Here is a 20,178-nt window from a genome sequence, read left to right as displayed (position 1 = left end):
GGAAGTGATCGTTTCTTACCTGAATTTTTATGTTACGAACAACCCATTGCAAGCTTCTAATGCTAGCAGGGCCCCCGATTTGGTTCCATATGTCCCTAGCCATAGTACAATCACGAAGTAGATGAAGAATGGTATCGTCATGGCTATTACAGAGCTTGCATCTAGGATCATCCGTAAGGTTCCTCTTAAATCGTTAACATTAGACATGATACGATCATGCAGCACCAACCAAATGAACACCCTTATTCTTTGGCCACCCTTAGTCTCCATGCTAGCTCCCAACTACGATCATCTATCACTTCGTCATCCTTCTTAATAATCCTCATGGCCGACTTGATAGTGAATCTTCCCTTGGCTGAACCACCCCAGTAGATGGGGTCTTCTATGCTGGAATCCGGTTGGACAATGTAGGCTTCAATCCTTTGAAGAGAATCACCAGGTAGCAAGTCAGCGAAATTTTCCCACTTCCAACCAAGATTGTTGTCCCACATCTCACTCACCGTAGCCCCCTCTATTTCTGGAGGGATGGCACCAATGGCAAGGCTTCTTAAGGTATGGTCTCCCACACATTTATGATCCCAAAAAAGAGTACTAATTCCATTATTCACAGCGACTCTCGCACCTTCGTAAATATGCACAGCATTTTCTGTTATCCCCTTCCATACGTTGGACATGTTCGATTTTGTTTCAAACATATCAAGATCACACCTACCTTTACAATACTTTGCTCTTAACACCGTTGACCATAAGGAGTGAGGTTCAGTGAGAACCCTCCACCCCAGTTTGGTCAAGAAGGCAGAATTAATATTTCTCGATGATCGAATTCCTAGACCTCCTTGCCCCTTGGGTAATTGAAGTTTATCCCAAGGTAAGAGATGTATCTTGCGATGATCTTCACTTCCGCCCCAAATAAAACGCCTCGTTCTTTTATCAATTTCATCGCAAACACCTCTAGGAATTTTAGCAGTCTGCATTGCGTAGTTGCTCATGGTATTCAATGTTGACTTTGCCAGAGTTATTCGACCCGCAAGAGAAAGAAACTTTGATTTACAGCCCGACAGTCTCCTATTGATCTTTTCACATAAATAAGCAAAGGTGTTCCTCGTCACTCTACTAGTAAGCGTTGGCATACCAAGGTAAGTGCCAAAGTCCTCAGTTTCGACAATCCCCAGGGCTGTGCTAACCCTGTGTTTGTTCTCAGGGGGCATATTATTTGAGAAGTAAGTGCATGATTTACCGTAGCTTATCTTCTGGCTAGAGGCACCACAAAACCGAGCCAAACAATCATGGATAATGCGAGCTTGCTCAATCGAGGGCTTCCGCAAAGAGAACAATATCATCGGCAAAGCACAAGTTAGACAACTTCGGACCCTTTCGGCTTGCATAAATCGGTCTCCATTTATTCCTAATAATGGATTCTTCTATGATGTGGTTAAGGCGCTCCATACAAAGCACAAAAATATAAGGCGATAAAGGATCACCTTGGCGAATGCCTCTTTTCGGTTTGAAAGCTCTGGTTGGCTCTCCATTCCATAACACACACATTGAGGTTGTAGTAATACATTCCATAATAACCTCAATGAGAACAGGGGGAAACCGGATTTCAAGCAAAGTGTCACGAATGAAATCCCAACGAAGCCGGTCGTAAGCTTTTTCAAAATCAATTTTTATAGCCATAAAGCCCACTTTACCAGATTTGTTTTTCATGGTGTGTATGACCTCTTGAACAATAACGATATTATCAGTTATCTGCCTTCCTGGAACAAAGCTAGTCTGATTACATGAAGTGAGATAGGGCATCATTGGTCTTATACGGTTGACAATAGCTTTGGTTATGATCTTGTAAGCTACATTACAGAGGCTAATCGGCCTAAATTGCGAGGCCAATTCCGGAGAGTCCACCTTTGGAATAAGCACTAACAAGGTGTCATTCAAATTTTCTAGCATCCCCTTCCCTGCTAGCACCTCCAACGCAACCTTATACACATTATCAGCCACTAGATCCCAAGGTTTTTGATAGAATAGAGCCTAGAAACCGTCTGGTCCAGGAGCTTTCAAGGCACCCATATCCTTAATGACCTTCTCGATTTCACACTTAGAGAAAGGGCAGGATGAAAAATCCCAGTCTCTAGAGGTGAATTCCTGGAAAAAATCAGAGGGCAGATCAGCTTGAATAGCCTCCTCATAATGCGTGAAGAGTTGCTGGAAAAACTTTACAAAGTGTTCTTGAACTACTACTTTGTCATGAATCCATTCTCCATCAACACATTCTCTAATTGCCGAGATTTTATTTCTCCATCTACGCGCAATAGTACTTAGGTGAAAGAAAGTAGTATTTTTATCACCATCCCGAATCCACTCAACCCTCGCTTTTTGATACCACAAGAGCTCTTCCTGTTTAAGCACTTCATCCAATTCAAGCCTTTATTTTGCTTCCAGCTTGATTAGGTCCCTTTATTTTTGTTGGGATAGGGATTTCTGTACACCTGCTATTCGTGCTAGGAGGTTTCTTTTTTTTTTTTGAAAATATTATGGAAAACTGATTTATTCCATTCCTGAAGGTCACTCGCAATTTCCCCCAGGTGAGGGACTAAAGGGGCTTGTTTATCCCATTTCTCTTCAATATACAACCTAAACTTTTCATTGGTCAACCATGCTGCTTGAAACCGAAATGGCTTGTTCACAGAGACAACCGGAGCAAAACCATTAGGGGAAATTAAAATAGGGCAGTGATCCGATTGAACTGCTGGGAGGACTTTAGAGGCTGAATTTGCAAACCTAAGACGCCTATCGCCATTACATAAAGCACGATCCAGTCTTGCACTAACTCTCGTACTGGGACTGTTTCCTCTTGCACTAATATCACTTGAATATATTTTATAATCTAATAAATCAAATAAGATCTCATATGAATATATTTTTACTCACAAATTTACGAGAATAATTGCACAATGAAGAGTTAAAGTAATAAGTGGGGCAAAATTAAGTATTGTTTTGTTTTCTCCTCAAAAATACTATTGTTATGTTTTAAAAATAAACTAGTATTCAGCCCATGCGATGCACGGGTTAAGTTTTTTACTATTTTTTTTCTTAAGCATTGTTCAATTGCATATTGAGATTGCTCCTTGATTGAATCTATGCCAAAATACATGTGTACATAAAGATTGTATTTTAGTAATTAGAAAGTAAGCATAATGCATGGAATCAATCTACACCTTTTGAAAAATTCTATAACATAGTAACATACAATAGCAAATACTTATACAATATTGGAAATCCAATATTTTTACAATGTAAAAGAAATTGGTACAATCTAAATAAGCATCCAACTATGACACTTATTCATCTTTATTATATGTCTCTCTTTTTATGGGGAAAAAAACAACAATTATAATTGACCTATACATCCCAAATCAGCAAATGAAATTGCAACTTGTAATACCGAGAACCCTAGAATAATTGATTTTCTCCCCAAATCACAAAATTGACTTTGACATTGTTATACTTATTGTAACACATGGTGTGACTGAAAAGAAGGTTGCACAAAATATAGGAAAATCAAACCTCAATAGTATTCCTCTTTGGATGAGTAATGTTGATTCAATATTTTGCATCTTTTTCTTCAGCGTCCTAAGTCATTCAATATTATGCAAGGAAATTATTATTAAATTGAAAGAAAACATATAAGATATATAGCACTAAAAGAATTTATTCTCCAATGTAATAATGATTTTGACAGTGATATACTATATCAATGTTTAAGCAAAATTATCCACATGAAAAACACCCACCAATGCTCCTCATTCACCTGCAACCCCAAACAAAATAGAGCAGACATCCCTAATATTCAAGTACCAAATAGAAATCAACCTATTAAATACAAAAATGCCATGTAATATAAGTAATAATAAATGAACAAAGCAATAGTTTTTGGTGAATAATTTTAAACATGATGATTTATACCTTCAATTCACCTCACGTCTTCGTTTGTAACCATAGTTACTTATATAATAAGCAGAGATTAATATTCAAGAAAACAAAAGGTGAATTGAAACTTAAGGCGTGGAAAAAAGATACTTCAATTGAGAACAGATTATGTTTTTGTATTTTCAATATTTTGGATTTTCCAAACAAAAGAATTGGATAAAATATCTTTATCTAATTGCTATGAAGTATGCATCATAAAATGAAATCTAAACTCTTTTCTTTGAGCACATGATATACTTGAGTCATATCCACTAGTATTATGCAATATAGATACTATAAATCAAAATCCACAACAAAACCAAACAAAAAAAATTACAGAATCCTCCTGCTTATATTTAACCCAAATAAAAACCTTGACAAACTTGCAATTCCATCATTCTAGTCGAAAGCCAAGCATAATTGTCAAAAAAATGATACTACTCATACCTTCGGAAATAATTGATTAAAATTTTAGAATCATGTAAAGCTTTTCACAATTTGAAACCTGTAAATCAACATGCATGAGTGAAATTGATTGGATATTAACTTATTAACAGAGTTAATTATTTTCTGAAAATATAGTATATCAAACATAAGAAAAAATAATCTGAAAAATAATTTCAGAAAAAATAAAAACGCTGATACAGTTTTATTTCAGAAGATTAAAAACAAAATTTTAAAAATCAAAGAACATTGATTATGCAATTGACATATAAATATACATTGAAAAATCATTACCAAGTAAAATAGTAAATTACAGAAAAAAGAAAAAAAAAAAAAAAAAAAAACCCTTTAAACTCGTGATATTAATCAGAGAAATGGCAAAATTAGTACAAATTATCTCATAGAAACTGTAAATTCGACGCATCTATGAACCCCGATTATCAGAACTTAAAATACTCATGAAAGAATTAAAAATTTCAAAGAAAATTAAACAACTATACTAATATTTTAAAACAGAAATTAAAGGGAATGGATATTACAACACACCATGAAAAAAATCAGAGAGATCGTCAGAGAGAAAAAGAGAATTGATCAAATACCAGTGACGAATTGGGGAATGATCAAACAGAAATTAAAGGGGAATGGATATTACAATATTGAAATAGGAAACTGAAACAGAATAGCGTCGTTTGGAAAACAGAGAAACAGATAAAGCTTGAAATTAATCGTGCGATTAAGGGTAGGGAAATAACAAACTTATAACTAACCTTGAGATACCAGACAGATCGTGAGAAGAAAGAAAGAGGATTGATAAGGATTTGGAATTGGGATATTGGAATCAATTAATCTGAGAATCTAAGGACAACCTTAATAAAAAAGAAGAAGAAAAAAAAATACAGAGAAGATAATATTGAATGAAGTTCAAGAATATTCCAAAGGTGAGATTCAGACCTTAAATTGAAATGTAGAAAAGACAAACTGAAATTGTTCAAAAGATGAGATGTATATATAAACTAACGAAGGGTAGTGTGAATAAACTGAAGAAAGATTGTTTAAAAACAAAAACTGAAAAAAATGATGACGTGGTATTCTAGATTTCTTTTAAATTTTCCTGTTTTAAAGTAATAGTATTGATTAAGAATAGTTTTGTTTTAAAAAAAAATAATAAGTACACTTTTGTTTTAAAAAAAAATTAAGTATAGTTTTGGAATGTTAAAGAATGCCAAAATGATCAAAAAAAAAAGAATGCAAGATTAACAAAGTAATACTCCGAAAATCAGATTTTCTTATGGAGTACCACTCGAGTATTCGGCGTATAAAATTATGCAACAACATCAAATTTCCAAATTCATGTTACAATATGAAGATATATTAATACAAATAATAATTAACAATAATAAATAAATAAATAAATAAAATAAAATAAAAAAAGAATAGAAGAAGAAGAAAGTAGACCTGTGAGAAAGATGGAAGTTACCCATATGATAGGGGGATAAAAGAGGGATAGTTTCAGAATCTGAAGCCATTTTTCATTTGGTACGGTGTTCTTCAAATCTACCTATGATATGATGAAAATTGAAACAGTATATTGTTGCAAATTGCAATGTCACCAACTTAATATAAATGTCAATATTTCATTTTAAAAAAAATGACAATATTAAGAGATGTCATCGAGGCCCACTGGCTATTTACCGTGGACTTTGCACAAACCTGCCAAAGAGTTGTTAGGAGATTCTCCTGTCATGGTAAGTGATTAAATGACATACACAAGACAATTTCATTTCGATTTGTTTACTTCTCCTTAATTACTCCGTAATAGGATTTGATTAGGAAAAATACATGTTTTTTTAAAATATTTATTTATTGATTGATTATTAAGTTAGGTGTTTTGGGTATCATTTCACACCGTAATAGGATTTGATTATGAGAAAATACATGTTTATCAACTATTTAGATTGTTATAAAAGTTAGCATTCCTTTGACATATGGGGGATTATTCTGTGTGGCTGGCCACACCGTGTGGCTGAGGATACTCGAGTTACTCTTGACCGAGTAATCCCTCATGCAATCCCTAACCGAACCCCTCGAATAACCCCTGACCGAGTAACCCCTCGAGTAACCCTTGACCGAGTAACTCGAGTAACCCTTGAACAAGTAACTCGAGTAACCCTGGCCACACGGTATGACCAGACACATATAAAAATTTATTTGGACATATTGGTTTAAAAGTTTCAATTACCACAAATGAATGTATAATTTAACTTCTTCAATGTAATTGATAAGTACAAAAAAATAATTTTTGTGACATTCAACTCTTGTTTCTCGTTGGAGCCCTTGGAGGGGGCGCTAAGGCGCTTACGATTAGACTTGATAAATGGGTCGTTCGGGTTGGGTATGGGTTGGGTTAATTTCGGATCAAGTCATTTTTGCTCAATTAACATTCGGGTCGGGTCGGGTCATTTCGGTTTTCAAGTATGGCTCGGGTTAGGTTTCGGGTCGAGTTCGTGTCGGGTCATTTCGGGTCAAACCATTTTCGAGTCAAGTATGTTCGGGTCAAATCAAAATCAGGCCATGTCATGTTCGGATTGTTCCATTTGTGGATTAAGCTCAAATCAATAATTTTATATTTTGTTATTGTTATAATAAGAACTATCAAATCGGTTTATGAGCTTAGTTACGGTTGAAGATGAATAATTTGAGTAATTTTTCGTACCAGACATTTTTAGTTCAATTATAAAGTAATTTTAGTTTGGGACATTTCGGATATCGGGTCTGTTCGGGTCAATTTCGGGTATCGAGTTTGTTCGGGTCAATTTCGGTTCAGGTCAGTTCGGGTGTTGGGTCAGGATCGGGTCAGGTCAATTTCGGGTTTCGGGTCATTTTCAAGTCGATGTTTTTGGGTCAATTTTGAGTCGGGTCATCGGGTCTGGGTCAGGATTGATAGGTCTACTTACGATACACTTCTTGTTGTTGTTGTTGTTGCTGCTGCTGCGGCGTTGCTATTATGTTATATGAATTTTACTTTTTTTTTCCTTATATTTCCCTTAATTAATGATGATCATTAAGAAGAAATAAACAATGGAAATTAAATTAAATCCTCTTTTCTTAATAAATGAAGTAAAAACTTGTTGTAGCAATCATGCTTACTTTGTCTATGGTTTAAACTTCAAAGTAATTGTATATGTTACAAAAATATTAAGGGACATATATGAACAACTATTTTTTAAAATATATATATAAACATTAAGAATCGTGTGGGAGGTGGAAATGAAGTTCATATAATCTAATCTAATCTAATCATATCACTAATAAATAAAGCTGGTTTTGTAGCCAGGTCACGAGACAGCGACACTTGACATTCCAGTTTTTCGTCAAGTGTCGCGCCACGTAGGCGACAAATATGTATTATTGTGATTAGATTAGATGTCACGTTATATTATATTGGATAGATTTGTTTAGGATAAAAAAGTATATATAAATTATAATTCTTTTGAAAAAAAATTATCTTTTTATTGACGATGAAATATTTACTTATAGCAACACACCACATATTATAATTAATATGAATATCCAATTAACAATAGAATTTTACTCCTATACGAATAACCGAGTAATTATACTTATAAATATGGCCATGGGTCATTATTTTTTTTTAGTTTACCATTGATTTAATTATAAATATGGTCATGTGTCATTAATTTTTTTTAGTTTACCATTGATTTACCATTAAAGCTTTTGAATCAAGTATTCTTCGTATTTGGTTGTAATATTTTTGTATATGTTTTTGATTTTGTTAATGAAATTAAAGAAATAAAAAAACTACTAAAATTAGGATACAACAGAAACTGTACAATACAGGATAATCTTGAAGTGTATTAAGATTAATGTTAGCAATGTCTTAGAATTTTACGGGTTTTCACTTAAAAAGCATTTCAATAATTTTTTATATTTATGCTAATCATTTTATTATTATTATTATTATTATTATTATTATTATTATTATTATTATTATTATTATTATTATTATTATTATTATTATTATTATTATTATTATTATTATTATTATTATTATTATTATTATTCTGCATTATAAAAAAGGTTTATTTGACCATATTTAACATTTAAACCAAAAAGTTTATCCTAAAATTTTATAAACAATGTGGGCATCGACCGGGCACAATACTAGTCACTAAAAAATAAAGCCGGTCTTATAGTCAGGCCACGAGATAGTGACACTTGACATTTCAGTCTTTCGCCAAGTGTCGAGCCATGTAGGCAACAAATAGATATTATTGTGGCACATATGATTATAATATCCATTTATAATATATTTAATTTATTTAAAAATTACGGAGTAATATAGAATCAATAAAAATAAGTTTCAATCAATAAATATCCTATTACTCGATTCTATTTGCATCATAAAATTCCTTTTAAAAAGTTCTTCATAAAATCTATTTATAATATATTTAATTTATTTAAAAATTACGAAGTAATATTGAATCAATAAATAAGTTCTTAAAAGAGTGCTAACTTTAATACCAATCTAGTTAATTGACCAAGCCTATATTTTTAATAAAGAGCATTTGTTTATCATTATCAAATGAAAAAGTTATAATTAAACCGAATAATTTTGGACTGTTTCAAAGTTAAGGGACTAGAATGCACAAATAACCTTGAAGGGCTGGGACGTATTTAGTCTTTACTCTTCAATTCAAGTTAATCAACCATCCTCCCAAAACATGAAAAAATTGAATTGATTGCAATCACCTAAACTAAATTTTGAAAAACAACAGTGTTAACACTCTTAGCAGAAGCTACAACCAACTGAAAATTCCAATGCTAAGATACTGCTTCCGCACTCTCTTTCTCTCTCCTCGCCATTTCCGGCGATGCATCCACTGGTCTCCCACCCACGAAACCAACCTCACCTCGCCGGAGCTACTCTCCCGCCTTTGCCGTCTCTTAGTCCTCCGCCGCTTCGACTCCGCTGCCAAACTCCCCATCAAATTTTCCGACGACATTATCATTGATATACTTAGAAATCTTCGCTTGAATTCTGATGCTTGTCTTGGGTTTTTCAGGTTAGCTTCTAATCACCAAAAGTATCGCCCAGGTTATAGATGTTATTGTAGAATTGTCCATATTTTGTCAAAGGGTAGGTTGTTTGATGAAACTAGGATTTATTTGAATGAACTTATTGATGTTTGTGCAAATACCCACTTGCCGATTCGTGTTGTTTGGGGTGAATTGGTTAGGGTTTATAGAGAATTTGGTTTTTCTCCTACTGTTTTTGATATGATTTTGAAGGTGTTTGCTGAAAAGGGGTTTGTTAATGATGCACTCTATGTGTTTGATAACATGGGTAAGTGTGGTCGTGTGCCGAGTTTGCGGTCTTGTAACAGTTTGTTGAGTTGTTTGGTTAAGGATGGGCAGTATGATATGGCTTTGTGTGTTTATGATCAGATAGTGAGGGTTGGAATCGCCCCGGATGTATTTATGTGTAGTATTGTGGTGAATGCATATTGTAAAGGTGGTAAAGTTGGGAAAGCAGTGGAGTTTATTAAAGAAATGGAGTGTTTGGGTTTGGAGCCGAATGTTGTGACGTATCATAGCTTGATGAATGGGTATGTTAGCTCAGGAGACATGGTAGGAGCTAAAGGGGTTTTGAACCTGATGGCTGAGAAGGGAATCGCTGGGAACATGGTCACTTTTACCATTCTGGTGAAGGGCTATTGTAAACAGTGTAATGTGAAGGAAGCAGAGCAGTTGTTGTTTGAAATGAAGGAATTGATGGTAGATGTTTATGCATATGGTATTCTGATAGACGGTTATTGTCAGATGGGTAAGATGGATGATGCTGTTAGAATCCGGGATAACATGTTAGGATCTGGTCTGAAAATGAATCCAGTCATCTGTAACTCCTTGATAAATGGTTATTGCAAAATTGGGGAAGTCAAACAAGCTGAGTCAATATTTTTACAAATGGTGGATTGGGGTTTGAAGCCTGATTGTTATAGTTTTAGTACTTTGATAAATGGGTATTGTAGAGATGGTCATATTCGTGAGGCTTATGTTCTTTTTGACAAGATGATCCATGAAGGGGTTGAACCCACTGCTGTTACATACAATATTCTTCTGAAAGGTTTATGTTGTGAAGGAGCACTAGATGATGCTATGCAGGTTTGGCGTTTGATGCTGAAAAAAGGTGTGAGACCAAATGAGGTCAGCTATTGCACTTTGCTTGATGGATTCTTCAAAATGGGAAGGGTAGACGAGGCTTTTAGACTGTGGAAAAAGATTTTAGCAAAGGGGTTAGCCAAAAATAGTATTACATTTAACACAATGTTAAATGGTCTGTGCAAGATAGGGAAAATGGCTGAAGCAGAGATGATTTTCAAGAAGATGATCGATCTTGGCTGTTCTCCTGATGGGATGACATATAGGATCCTTAACGACGGCTATTGCAGAATTGGACATGTTGAACAAGCTTTTAATATTAAAGATATGATGGAGAAAAATGCAATTTCACCATCTATTGAAGTGTACAATTCTCTTATTGATGGTCTTTTTAAAAGTGGAAATTCATCTCAGGTTCCAGGTCTTGTTACTGAAGTGCATGAAAGGGGTGTATCCCCAACTATTGTCACCTATGGTGCCCTTATTGCGGGTTGGTGCAAACAAGGATTGTTTGATAAAGCATTGAGTGTGTACGAGGAGATGCTAAAGAAGGGGCTCACACCAAATTTATCTATTTGCTGCTCTCTGGTTAGTGGGCTTTACAAGTTTGGTAGGATTGATGAAGCAAATAACTGGCTGCAGAAAATGGCTGACTTAATTTCTCTAAGTTCTGGAACATTTGAGGAGTTTTGGACAGCAGACCAAATAAACCTAGATGAACGCAACATTAGAGATTCTATTGACTCAAGTTTTAAGAGTCTACTACCTAATAATGTCATCTATAATTTGGCTATATTAGGGCTTTGCAAATCTGGGAAGCTTAAAGATGCAATGACAATGTTCTCAACTTTATTGAAGAGAGGGTTTGTGCCAGATAATTATACGTACAGCGTTCTGATTCATAGACATTCTATTGCTGGCAGTTTAAAAGAAGCTTTTCAATTACGTGATGACATGCTGGAAAAGAATTTAGTTCCAAATATTACTATCTATAATGCTCTCATCAATGGCCTGTGCAAGTCCAGAAACCTGGATCGTGCTGTAAGACTTTTTCAGAAACTTAAACGGAAGGGCTTAGTTCCTAATGTTGTAACCTATAACATTTTAATTAGTGGGTACTGCAATTCTGGCAATACAAATGAAGCAATAAAACTCAAGCACAGAATGGAAGAAGAAGGCATTGTTCCTTCTGTCGTCACCTATTCCACCCTAGTTAGTGGTCTATGTAAGAAAGGAGATATTGAGAAAGCATTGGAGCTCTTGGACTATATAAATAATGCCATTGAGGATACTGAGCTTAGTTCTTATCATGCTATAGCTCTGAATCATGTGAAGAGTTGTAACATAGAGAAGATCACTGAACTTCATGGGGCATTACAGAGCAAGCTCCACTTTCCTGACATTGAGTATGCAAATGAAGATGACTCTGTAAAATCGTTCAGATGCGAGGAACAAGAAATCCTCAATGAAAAGGACACACTAGTGACTGCTCTTCATTAATCTATGTGAAGAGCAAAATCACATTGGAGAGGTCTTCATTTCCTACCACCACTCTGCTTCATTAAGATCATAACTATTCCAGTAAGGGGACAGGCAATCAAAATTTCAATTTCTACGTGTTATTTTCTTAGATTTACTCACAGAATACGTGTAGTAATTCATTTGATCCTGCTACTATGATTTGATTTTTCTTTCTTGATGATAACAATTTTATGATCTATACCAGGTGAAGCTTAGGGTGCGGGTGCCCCCAACTTTCCCAAATTGAAGTCTTGCCCCTCCCAAATCGTCTAGTCTATTGGAGGTGAAGTTCCCAGAATTCTCAAATTGAGGCTTTGAGCTTTGGGTTTTCATTACTGATTTACCTTTTTTATGTATATTTCTTACATGTTTCATCTTAAAGCTCTTAAAATATATACATGTATGTTTTATGCTTGTATATGGTATTTTCTTGTACAAATTCACAATTGTAATAAACCTTAATTCTTACTCTTCTGTTAATTTTGAATTAGCTAGCTAATTTTATAATGAACAGTTTCGTTATATTCTTGTTCATCTGAATAGCTATTCTCCATCCTCTTAAGTTTTAAAAGCAATCCCCAATCGCTACTCTTTCAGATATCAAATATCCTCCCACTTCTCTAGTTGCCCCTCCTTCCTCTCTTACTCTCATTATCTTATTCCTTACTTTGCTTTCTCTATTAATCACTCCTTCCCCACTCTCCTCTTCTTCATTGCGCTGCTCGCAATATCTCATGCTCTCCTCTTCTCTCTCCCTCGACTTTTTCCATTGTCATTGGCCCATTGCCTTTTGTCCTCGACAATGGGAAATTATTGCCTATGGCTTAGGTGGTCTCTTTTTGTGCCCTTTTTTTCTACACATATTAGGTGGTTCCTGCTTAATATCCTGCCTTAATGTTTACTATAACTTAATACTCCCTCCGTCCCACAATGTTTTTTAGATTTCCCTTAATATTTTTCATCATTCTCTTTTAAGTTGAAAACAATTTCTCTTTCCATATTTTTACTTTTTCTTATAAGAAATCTACTTCTCTTACCATTTTATTTTAAAGTTAAGAATGTTCAAATCTTCGGAAATCTCCTTCCTTTCTTATTAAGTTATTATAGGTGGATTTTTTTTATTATTTTTTTTATTTTTTATTGGTATCACCTTGATGAAGTTTCACAATCACTCCTTGATAATAATTCTTGGTATGATTGTCCAGGCCAAGAGTATAGCATTTTTCGCTTTCCATTGACTAGAAATTATAATCCAAGAACCTTTTGCTGGGTGACAGGATTCCCAAGGACTACTTATGCAGGACCTAATCTGGAGGCCTTGGAGAGAGGTGACAAGGCTTGGCCAAAGCCCGAAGATTAAAAAGCCTGGTCAAGCCAAGAAGGTTATTCCTTTCCTTTGTTGTTGTTATTTTTTTTTTTTTTTTGTTTTTTTTTTCTTCTTCTTTGAAGAGATATTCATATTACTTTGAGGGCTTTATAGGCTTAGTAGTTTTAATGGTTTTATCATCAATGGTGATGTAGGTATTATTTGGACTTGAGTGAATATCTTTTTGATGATCTACTGTGTGTTAGTTGGGTCTTTGGGATGTCAGAAGGGTAGTTGATTTTATGGAATTTGAAATTGAGGGTTAATATGGAAGCAGAATAAAATTATGCCAGCTGACCTTGTGGAAGTACAGGAGTTTAAGGCAATTCAAAGAAGTGCAAGCTTAAGCTGAGGCCTGAGGCAGTAGGTTGACATTAATTATTTTTAAATGGGGGCTATTTTAAAGATTGTTTCTACTGATCAAGGAATATTGTTATGCTAACTATATCAGATAATTTAGTATATGCTTTTGCTAACATAGTTATGTTTCTTTGCTATTCAGCAATCAAGTTTTAAGTTTGTGGTTTCATTAAGGAATTTTTTATTTTGACCTTTTTCTCAAGAAACCCATGTCTGTTGATGCTAAAGTAGTTGGTGTGTGCTTCAAGGAGGATATATAAGATGGCGTTCTTGGTTCTTTTATATAAGTAAAAATTTGATAATTCTTTGCTCTTGGATATGTATTGAGAAAATATGTCTCGTTTTACAGAGTGAACACTTCCTCTCAAGCCTGTGCTAGATCTGTTTGCATTTTGCAGAATGGGGGAATATCTTTACACTAAAGTACTAAACTGCTGAAGGTGCAGATTCTTTGTTTTCTATGAAAGCTAGCTGTGAATGTTACTTTATCATCTTAAATTATATATGCTAAATGCAGTATTGCCTCATTCTTTCTTTTGATAACGCATTTTCACATATCCACTCTGGAGGAGTCCAGGTGCTTTGTTAACTCTAAAATGTTTGCTTGTTTGTTATTTAAGGTGTTGAAGAACTGAACTTTGTAAACACTTTATCACCGTTGTTTGCCTAATAATTTCAAAATAACGGAGAGAAAAAATGTGGATCATGCAAAAGATAGGAATATCCTTAGTCACTGTGACACTCTGTGTATCTGCAGATGATAGTCTTGTTGCTTATGAAGTTTTCTGTTCATCATCGCACTTGTTGAATAATATGTTTCTGCTGCAACTGATGTGGACATTCTTCAAAGGATATCCATGCAGATATATGGATTGTTTCACATAGGTCAGATTTTGTATCTGGGCTCTTTTAACTTTTTGTTTCAGAAAACGATTGGCTGCTATTGAGAGAAAAGTAATAGAGCGGGCATTTAAGCTTCTATTGCTGATGAATTGAGAAATTCAAGGGTACCAAATTTAAAAACGCTGTAGCAAGATCAACCGTGCTCTAAATTGTGCTCAGTTTCTAATGAATTTAGTTATGGCTATCATGCCATAGACTTTTTGGTCACATTAATGGTTGCCTTTTGCTGTAGCCAGGCTCTAGTCCCCAGCGGCACTAGCACTCTGCCTAGTATTGAGGTGGGCTAGTGTCTTCAGGTCTTAACCCATCAATTAGGATATATTTTAAATTTCCTCGTCTCTTTCTGTTATTTCCTATGAGAGATGGGACATCTTCATGGAGCCTCTCTCTATTTGCCAGAGATGAGTGAGTGGGAGCGAGATGCAAAGCTTTTAACTATAGAGATAAGCTAGTGGCTTCATTTCTTACTAGATTTTTGCAGCTACTGTCATTAGTAGAAGAATTGACTATTCAAAGGTTTGACAAATATTGGGTGACTATTAGTCTATTACACATGTGTATACTGTTTTGCTGTCAATTTATCCTGCCCGTCCTCTTTCCATTCAGTGGAGCAAGGTTTGTCTATGTCAGTTTGAGCACTGTGCTTACTGCTGAACAATTGTTTTGGATTTTGATATTTTCTATCTTCTGGTTTCTATGTCCATAAGCAAGCAAGTTTATCCTAGTGATTGGTGTATTCCATTAACGTGGATATGTATGTTCATTTTTTGTTTCTGATAATATCTTTTGCTGTCTTTCATCTCTGCTGCTTTAAAGGGCATGAAAGAAATGCTCTGAGATTGTGGCTTGCACCTGGTACCGTGGCACAGCAAGCTCAAGTGAAGAATACAGCTCTTGTTATACAGGTATGGTGAACTTACCATCTGCGAGCAGGGACTTAGTGCTGGAAGTATTTGCTGAAGACATTAAGAGCGCATGGCCGCTTGGGAGTTGGGACAACCAATGATTGTGCCTTCGACATATCTATATTTTTTGGGTATAGGTGCAAGTCATGTAACCATTGAATCTTAGTTGATTTGAGGCCATACCTTTTATCAGCATATTCTTAAGAGTTAAGACCCAGGTTGGCGCATAGAACTTTGCTCATCTTTTGCAATTTCACTGCAAATATTAGTTCTATCTGTTTAACTTTATGGTACAGCGTTAGCTTTTAGCCACTTATTTGATAAGCTTGATGTAATTTTACAGTTATTAGCCTTAATACATTATACTCCTTAGTTTCAAAATACATGCTCACCTATAGGAATGACAATGTGCGGGGCAGGGGGGATTTTGGTCTCCCCATCACCATGGTAAGCGCGAAATTCATTCACATCTCAGCCCTGTAGGTTATAATTATCCTCGCCCACCGCTTAGTATCCATCTCAAACTTGACCCATAATACTTGCACATATATATATATGTGTTCAATAAAACTTTGTACATTTGTTACAGATAAAACATCATGGTTTAACAAATTTCAAAACCAATTTTATTCTTGAATGTTGGACAAGGTTTTTTTTTTTTTTTTTTTACTTTTTGATAAAAAAAAAGTAAGATTCATGAGGCCATGGTGGAGATTAGGTACATCTTCTAACAAGATCGTGACCTAATCTATCAAGGAGTAAAAAATAAGAAAATCTATAACTATATGCTAAAGGTGAAACCGTGGATAGAAATTTTCCCTCCAACACTTTTTAGATTTTTAATTTTTAATTAATTTATTTATTTATTTATTTTTTAGCCAAAGCTTCTTAGAGAAGTATTATACTTACTATACAATAACATTTCTTTTCCTATTTGGTAAGTATAGTATATTCTATTCATACACATTCAACAAAGATATTATTCTTTTATACAATACTATGTAAAATATTTTCTTATCTAAACTTTGTGATGTAATTGTAACCCATAGTTATTTTTATTAGTCATGCATGTATTTCTCCCTCTGTTTTCTTTAGTGTAATATAATTTTTTTTTAAAAATTTTGTAATTAAAGAACTTTCATCCTATTTTACAATTAAATATAAATTTATATAGTTAATAATAATGTTAAACTAATGATAAATATTAAAATTTACCATGCATGACACAGGACCTAACCTAGTTAGAAAATAATACGAAATAAGGATTAATAAAAGTGAAACGATCGAGTTGGGATTAATAAATTTAAAATATATGGAATGACAGAAATTCGTCTAAAATTATTACTTACAAATTGACATATCAAGATATTTAAAGTTGCAGCGCATTTTTGTATAACATGCCACACAGTGAGGCATGCTGTCAAGTCAGCATAAATAACGGGATTTCAACGCGCATAACGGGGCTTGATTTCCAAAAAAAGAATCTTGGATTGGGATTATCATCTTGTTTTTCAATCTCAACATGATTGAGCAAAATAAAGGAACAATCCAAAATACGACTAGATATCATCTCCTTAGTCAACAGTGTTAAGAATTCTTCATGAGGTAGGGAATAGAATTTATCGAAATAAACAATAATTTCCCTGTTAAAATAAAATAAAATATTAGAGTAACCAATATAATAAGTAAACCAACAACTAAATTCAAGTAACCCCTAATTCAAAGTAACCCATATTAATAGAAACTAACTCCTAATTCCAAGTAACTCCTAATTTCAAGTAACCCCTACTTTCAATAACCTATTTTAAAACACACAAAAACAGAATACAAAAACAAGGAACCCATATTATAAGTAACCCCTAATTTCAAGTAACCCATATTATAAAAGTCATAAAAATAAAATACTTACGACATAGAAAATAATCCAGAGTAATCCTCTACAAAACAGTAGTCAGCAACCGCCAGCCTCACACTCCTCATCAATGACATTATTTTGCTGTTAGATCTCATAAATTTGCTATTAACTGTAATTTATATTCACCAGGAATTCCACAGTCAATATCACAACTAATAAATTCAGCACTTTGCAAACAACTACTAACACCACTAATTTCAATTTTCTTCTCACCATCATGCATTCCATCATCAGCAAATTTCTTTTTTAAAATCTCCATGGATTCTTCAGGAGTTCACCCACAAACAAAAGAAGTTAATACTTCTTTCCTTTCTCTCTTCTTTCCCTTGTTTTGACTGGGTGGCTTTTTTTGAGCTGGCTTTTTTGGAGCTGATTCAACTGACTTTTTGGAGGAAGGCTTAGAGGGAGGGGCTTGTTGAGCAAGCTTATTAGAGGAAGAGGCAACAACAATTCCTGTTTCCTTTCCTTGACCTCTTTATTCTTCAATCCTCTGAACTTCTCTGATTTCTTCAGTCCATTCTTGACTTGAAAGCTGAACAATAGGTTCAAGATTTTCCTGACTATTCTCTTGACTTGAAAGATGAACAACAAGGTCAAGATTTTCCTGAGTATTCTCTTGACTTGAAAGATGAATAACAGGATCAGTTGGAAGTAATTCTTGAGTTGAAAGATCAGCAAGAGTCTCAAGACATCCAAAAATATCTTAAGTTGAAAGAACATAAATATTCTCCTGAGTTGAAAGAACATCAATATTCTCTTGAGTTGAAAAAGTTGATACAGGAGGACTGTACAAAACGATAGCTAAAGGATTGTTATCATTTGCAAGAACATGTTCAGGAACATAAACCTCTTCAGCTTCAACATCTTCATCTTGAATTTGTTCAGTAGGAGTAGCAGGTGGCTCAGTAGGAACAGAAACACTCTGAACTTCTCGCTCAGTAACAGAAACACCCTAAACCTCAACAGCTTGAATTGGATCAATAAGAGGAGTATATACTTCTTCATTAATAGACAGCAAAACGTCTTCAATTACTGATTTTGCATGAGATGCACCCAACGAATCATCAAATACCTCTTCAGCTTGAATTGGATTAGCGACATCATTTTTAATGATATCACCAAAACCACTAAGAGCAAACTGACTTGGAGGTGTTTCAAGTTCTAGATTAGAACAAGAAAACAACTTGAATGCAGGCAAATCATCTATCACCTTCTTCATTAAAACACCCTGATTTTTAATCTTGTCAATTTGTTCCCAAAATGATGGATCATTAGAAATGGGATCTAACTGAGAAAGAACCGGGGACTTATCCTTTTCAGAATGTTGAAAATCAACTTCAACCAATTCTGATTGCTTCTTGATCGAATCAATGTATTGTTCGAGTTGATAGCACATCAACTTCATATCCCTCTACATTAACATAAGCTTCTCCTCAACACCCTACAAAAATATTAACAATTCATCAATATATAAACAAGTAACCCCCTCAAAAAGCTCAATCCATCAAATAAACAAGTAAAAATTAACCCAAATATTAACCCCAATCCCCCTTAATTATAACTTAAGTAACCTCATAATTGTAACGTAAGTAACCCCATAATTAAAACTTAAGTAACCCCTTACCCTTTATAACTTAAGTAACCCCATAACTATAATTATAACTTAAATAAACCCTTAACCTTCATAACCCAAGTAACCCCATAATTATAATTTAAGTAATCCCTTACCCCTTTATAACTTCCTAAACCCTTTATAACTTAAGTAACCCCTCAACCTTGTATAACTCAAGTAACCTCTTACCCCTATAACCTTTATATCTTAAGTAACCCCGTAATAATAACCCCTTAACCTTCATAACTCAAGTAACCTGGTAGGAGGTGTTTAAGCACGTCGTTAAATGCTTAAAACCTTAGCAACAAAATTTATAACACTCAACCAAACCTAAACCGAGAATAGGGAAAATCGAGGGTCGAACCACGAGGAATGGGGGATCAATCACTATAGTCTATGTGTTAAGCTATTTCGAAGAGTGTATGAATGTGTAGTCAAGAAGGCTAATCAAGCCAAAGCAAATATCGTATTAAAAAAATCAATATCAAAAGCACTAGGGATTAGGATCCACATACAATCATGATGGTTATGCCAATTAAGGGAAATCAATCAACCAAATGTTGTAAAGGAGGATAGTAATTGCAATCAACCAAATGTTGTAAAGGAGGATAGTAATTGCAATCAAGAGAACTCAAAGGATTATCTCCTAGAAGTCAAACCAGGTTTCCTCTATGAATGACTAGCAAGAAGAATCGCAAATCAAATTCAATCAATAAATGCAATCCATAAATCAATGGTTCGTGTCATTAGAAATCACAATGCAATCTAGCTTGAAAATCAAGGTTGATCACTCCTTAACAATTCAACCACATGCACAATTCTATCAACCAATTTAATCACAACATTCAATCAATCAAAATCCATCAATTAGCAATAATCCATCATTCATGCATGTTTCACCATCTCCCTAGCAAGGAGTCTACTCACTAAGCATATTGAAATTGAAGAACAAAACTAAGTAAATCACAAACATCATCATCTTAAACTAAATCAAGTAAAATTCAAA

General features: G+C 34.3%; 2 protein-coding genes across 7 annotated transcripts; one reads left to right on the top strand and one right to left on the bottom strand.

The window, feature by feature from the left end:
- Positions 1–2,028: 2,028 nt before the first annotated feature.
- On the bottom strand, positions 2,029–3,997 carry LOC110696439. The gene is made up of 4 exons (XM_021873725.1): positions 3,975–3,997; positions 3,809–3,870; positions 2,541–2,884; positions 2,029–2,394 (listed from the first exon to the last, which is right to left on the bottom strand). Exons 1-4 carry the CDS (start codon positions 3,995–3,997, stop codon positions 2,029–2,031), a joined length of 795 nt encoding a protein of 264 aa, XP_021729417.1.
- A 5,130-nt stretch (positions 3,998–9,127) lies between these two features.
- LOC110696525 (putative pentatricopeptide repeat-containing protein At1g19290) lies at positions 9,128–15,877 on the top strand. 6 transcript variants are annotated; one of them, XM_021873840.1, is made up of 5 exons: positions 9,128–12,171; positions 12,317–12,394; positions 13,389–13,493; positions 14,187–14,277; positions 15,557–15,877. In XM_021873840.1, exon 1 carries the CDS (start codon positions 9,250–9,252, stop codon positions 12,088–12,090), a length of 2,841 nt encoding a protein of 946 aa, XP_021729532.1. In that variant the 5' UTR covers positions 9,128–9,249; the 3' UTR covers positions 12,091–12,171; positions 12,317–12,394; positions 13,389–13,493; positions 14,187–14,277; positions 15,557–15,877. The 6 variants fall into 6 exon arrangements, with proteins under 6 accessions (XP_021729532.1, XP_021729533.1, XP_021729528.1 ...); XM_021873841.1 differs by lacking the exon at positions 14,187–14,277; XM_021873836.1 differs by having other exon boundaries at positions 14,187–15,877.
- Positions 15,878–20,178: the final 4,301 nt, after the last annotated feature.

Source organism: Chenopodium quinoa, unplaced genomic scaffold (assembly GCF_001683475.1).
Source record: "Chenopodium quinoa cultivar QQ74 unplaced genomic scaffold, ASM168347v1, whole genome shotgun sequence".
Classification (NCBI taxonomy): domain Eukaryota; kingdom Viridiplantae; phylum Streptophyta; class Magnoliopsida; order Caryophyllales; family Amaranthaceae; genus Chenopodium; species Chenopodium quinoa.
The sequence above is the reverse complement of the archived record's forward strand: the minus strand, read 5'-3'. Positions and strand labels throughout refer to the sequence as shown.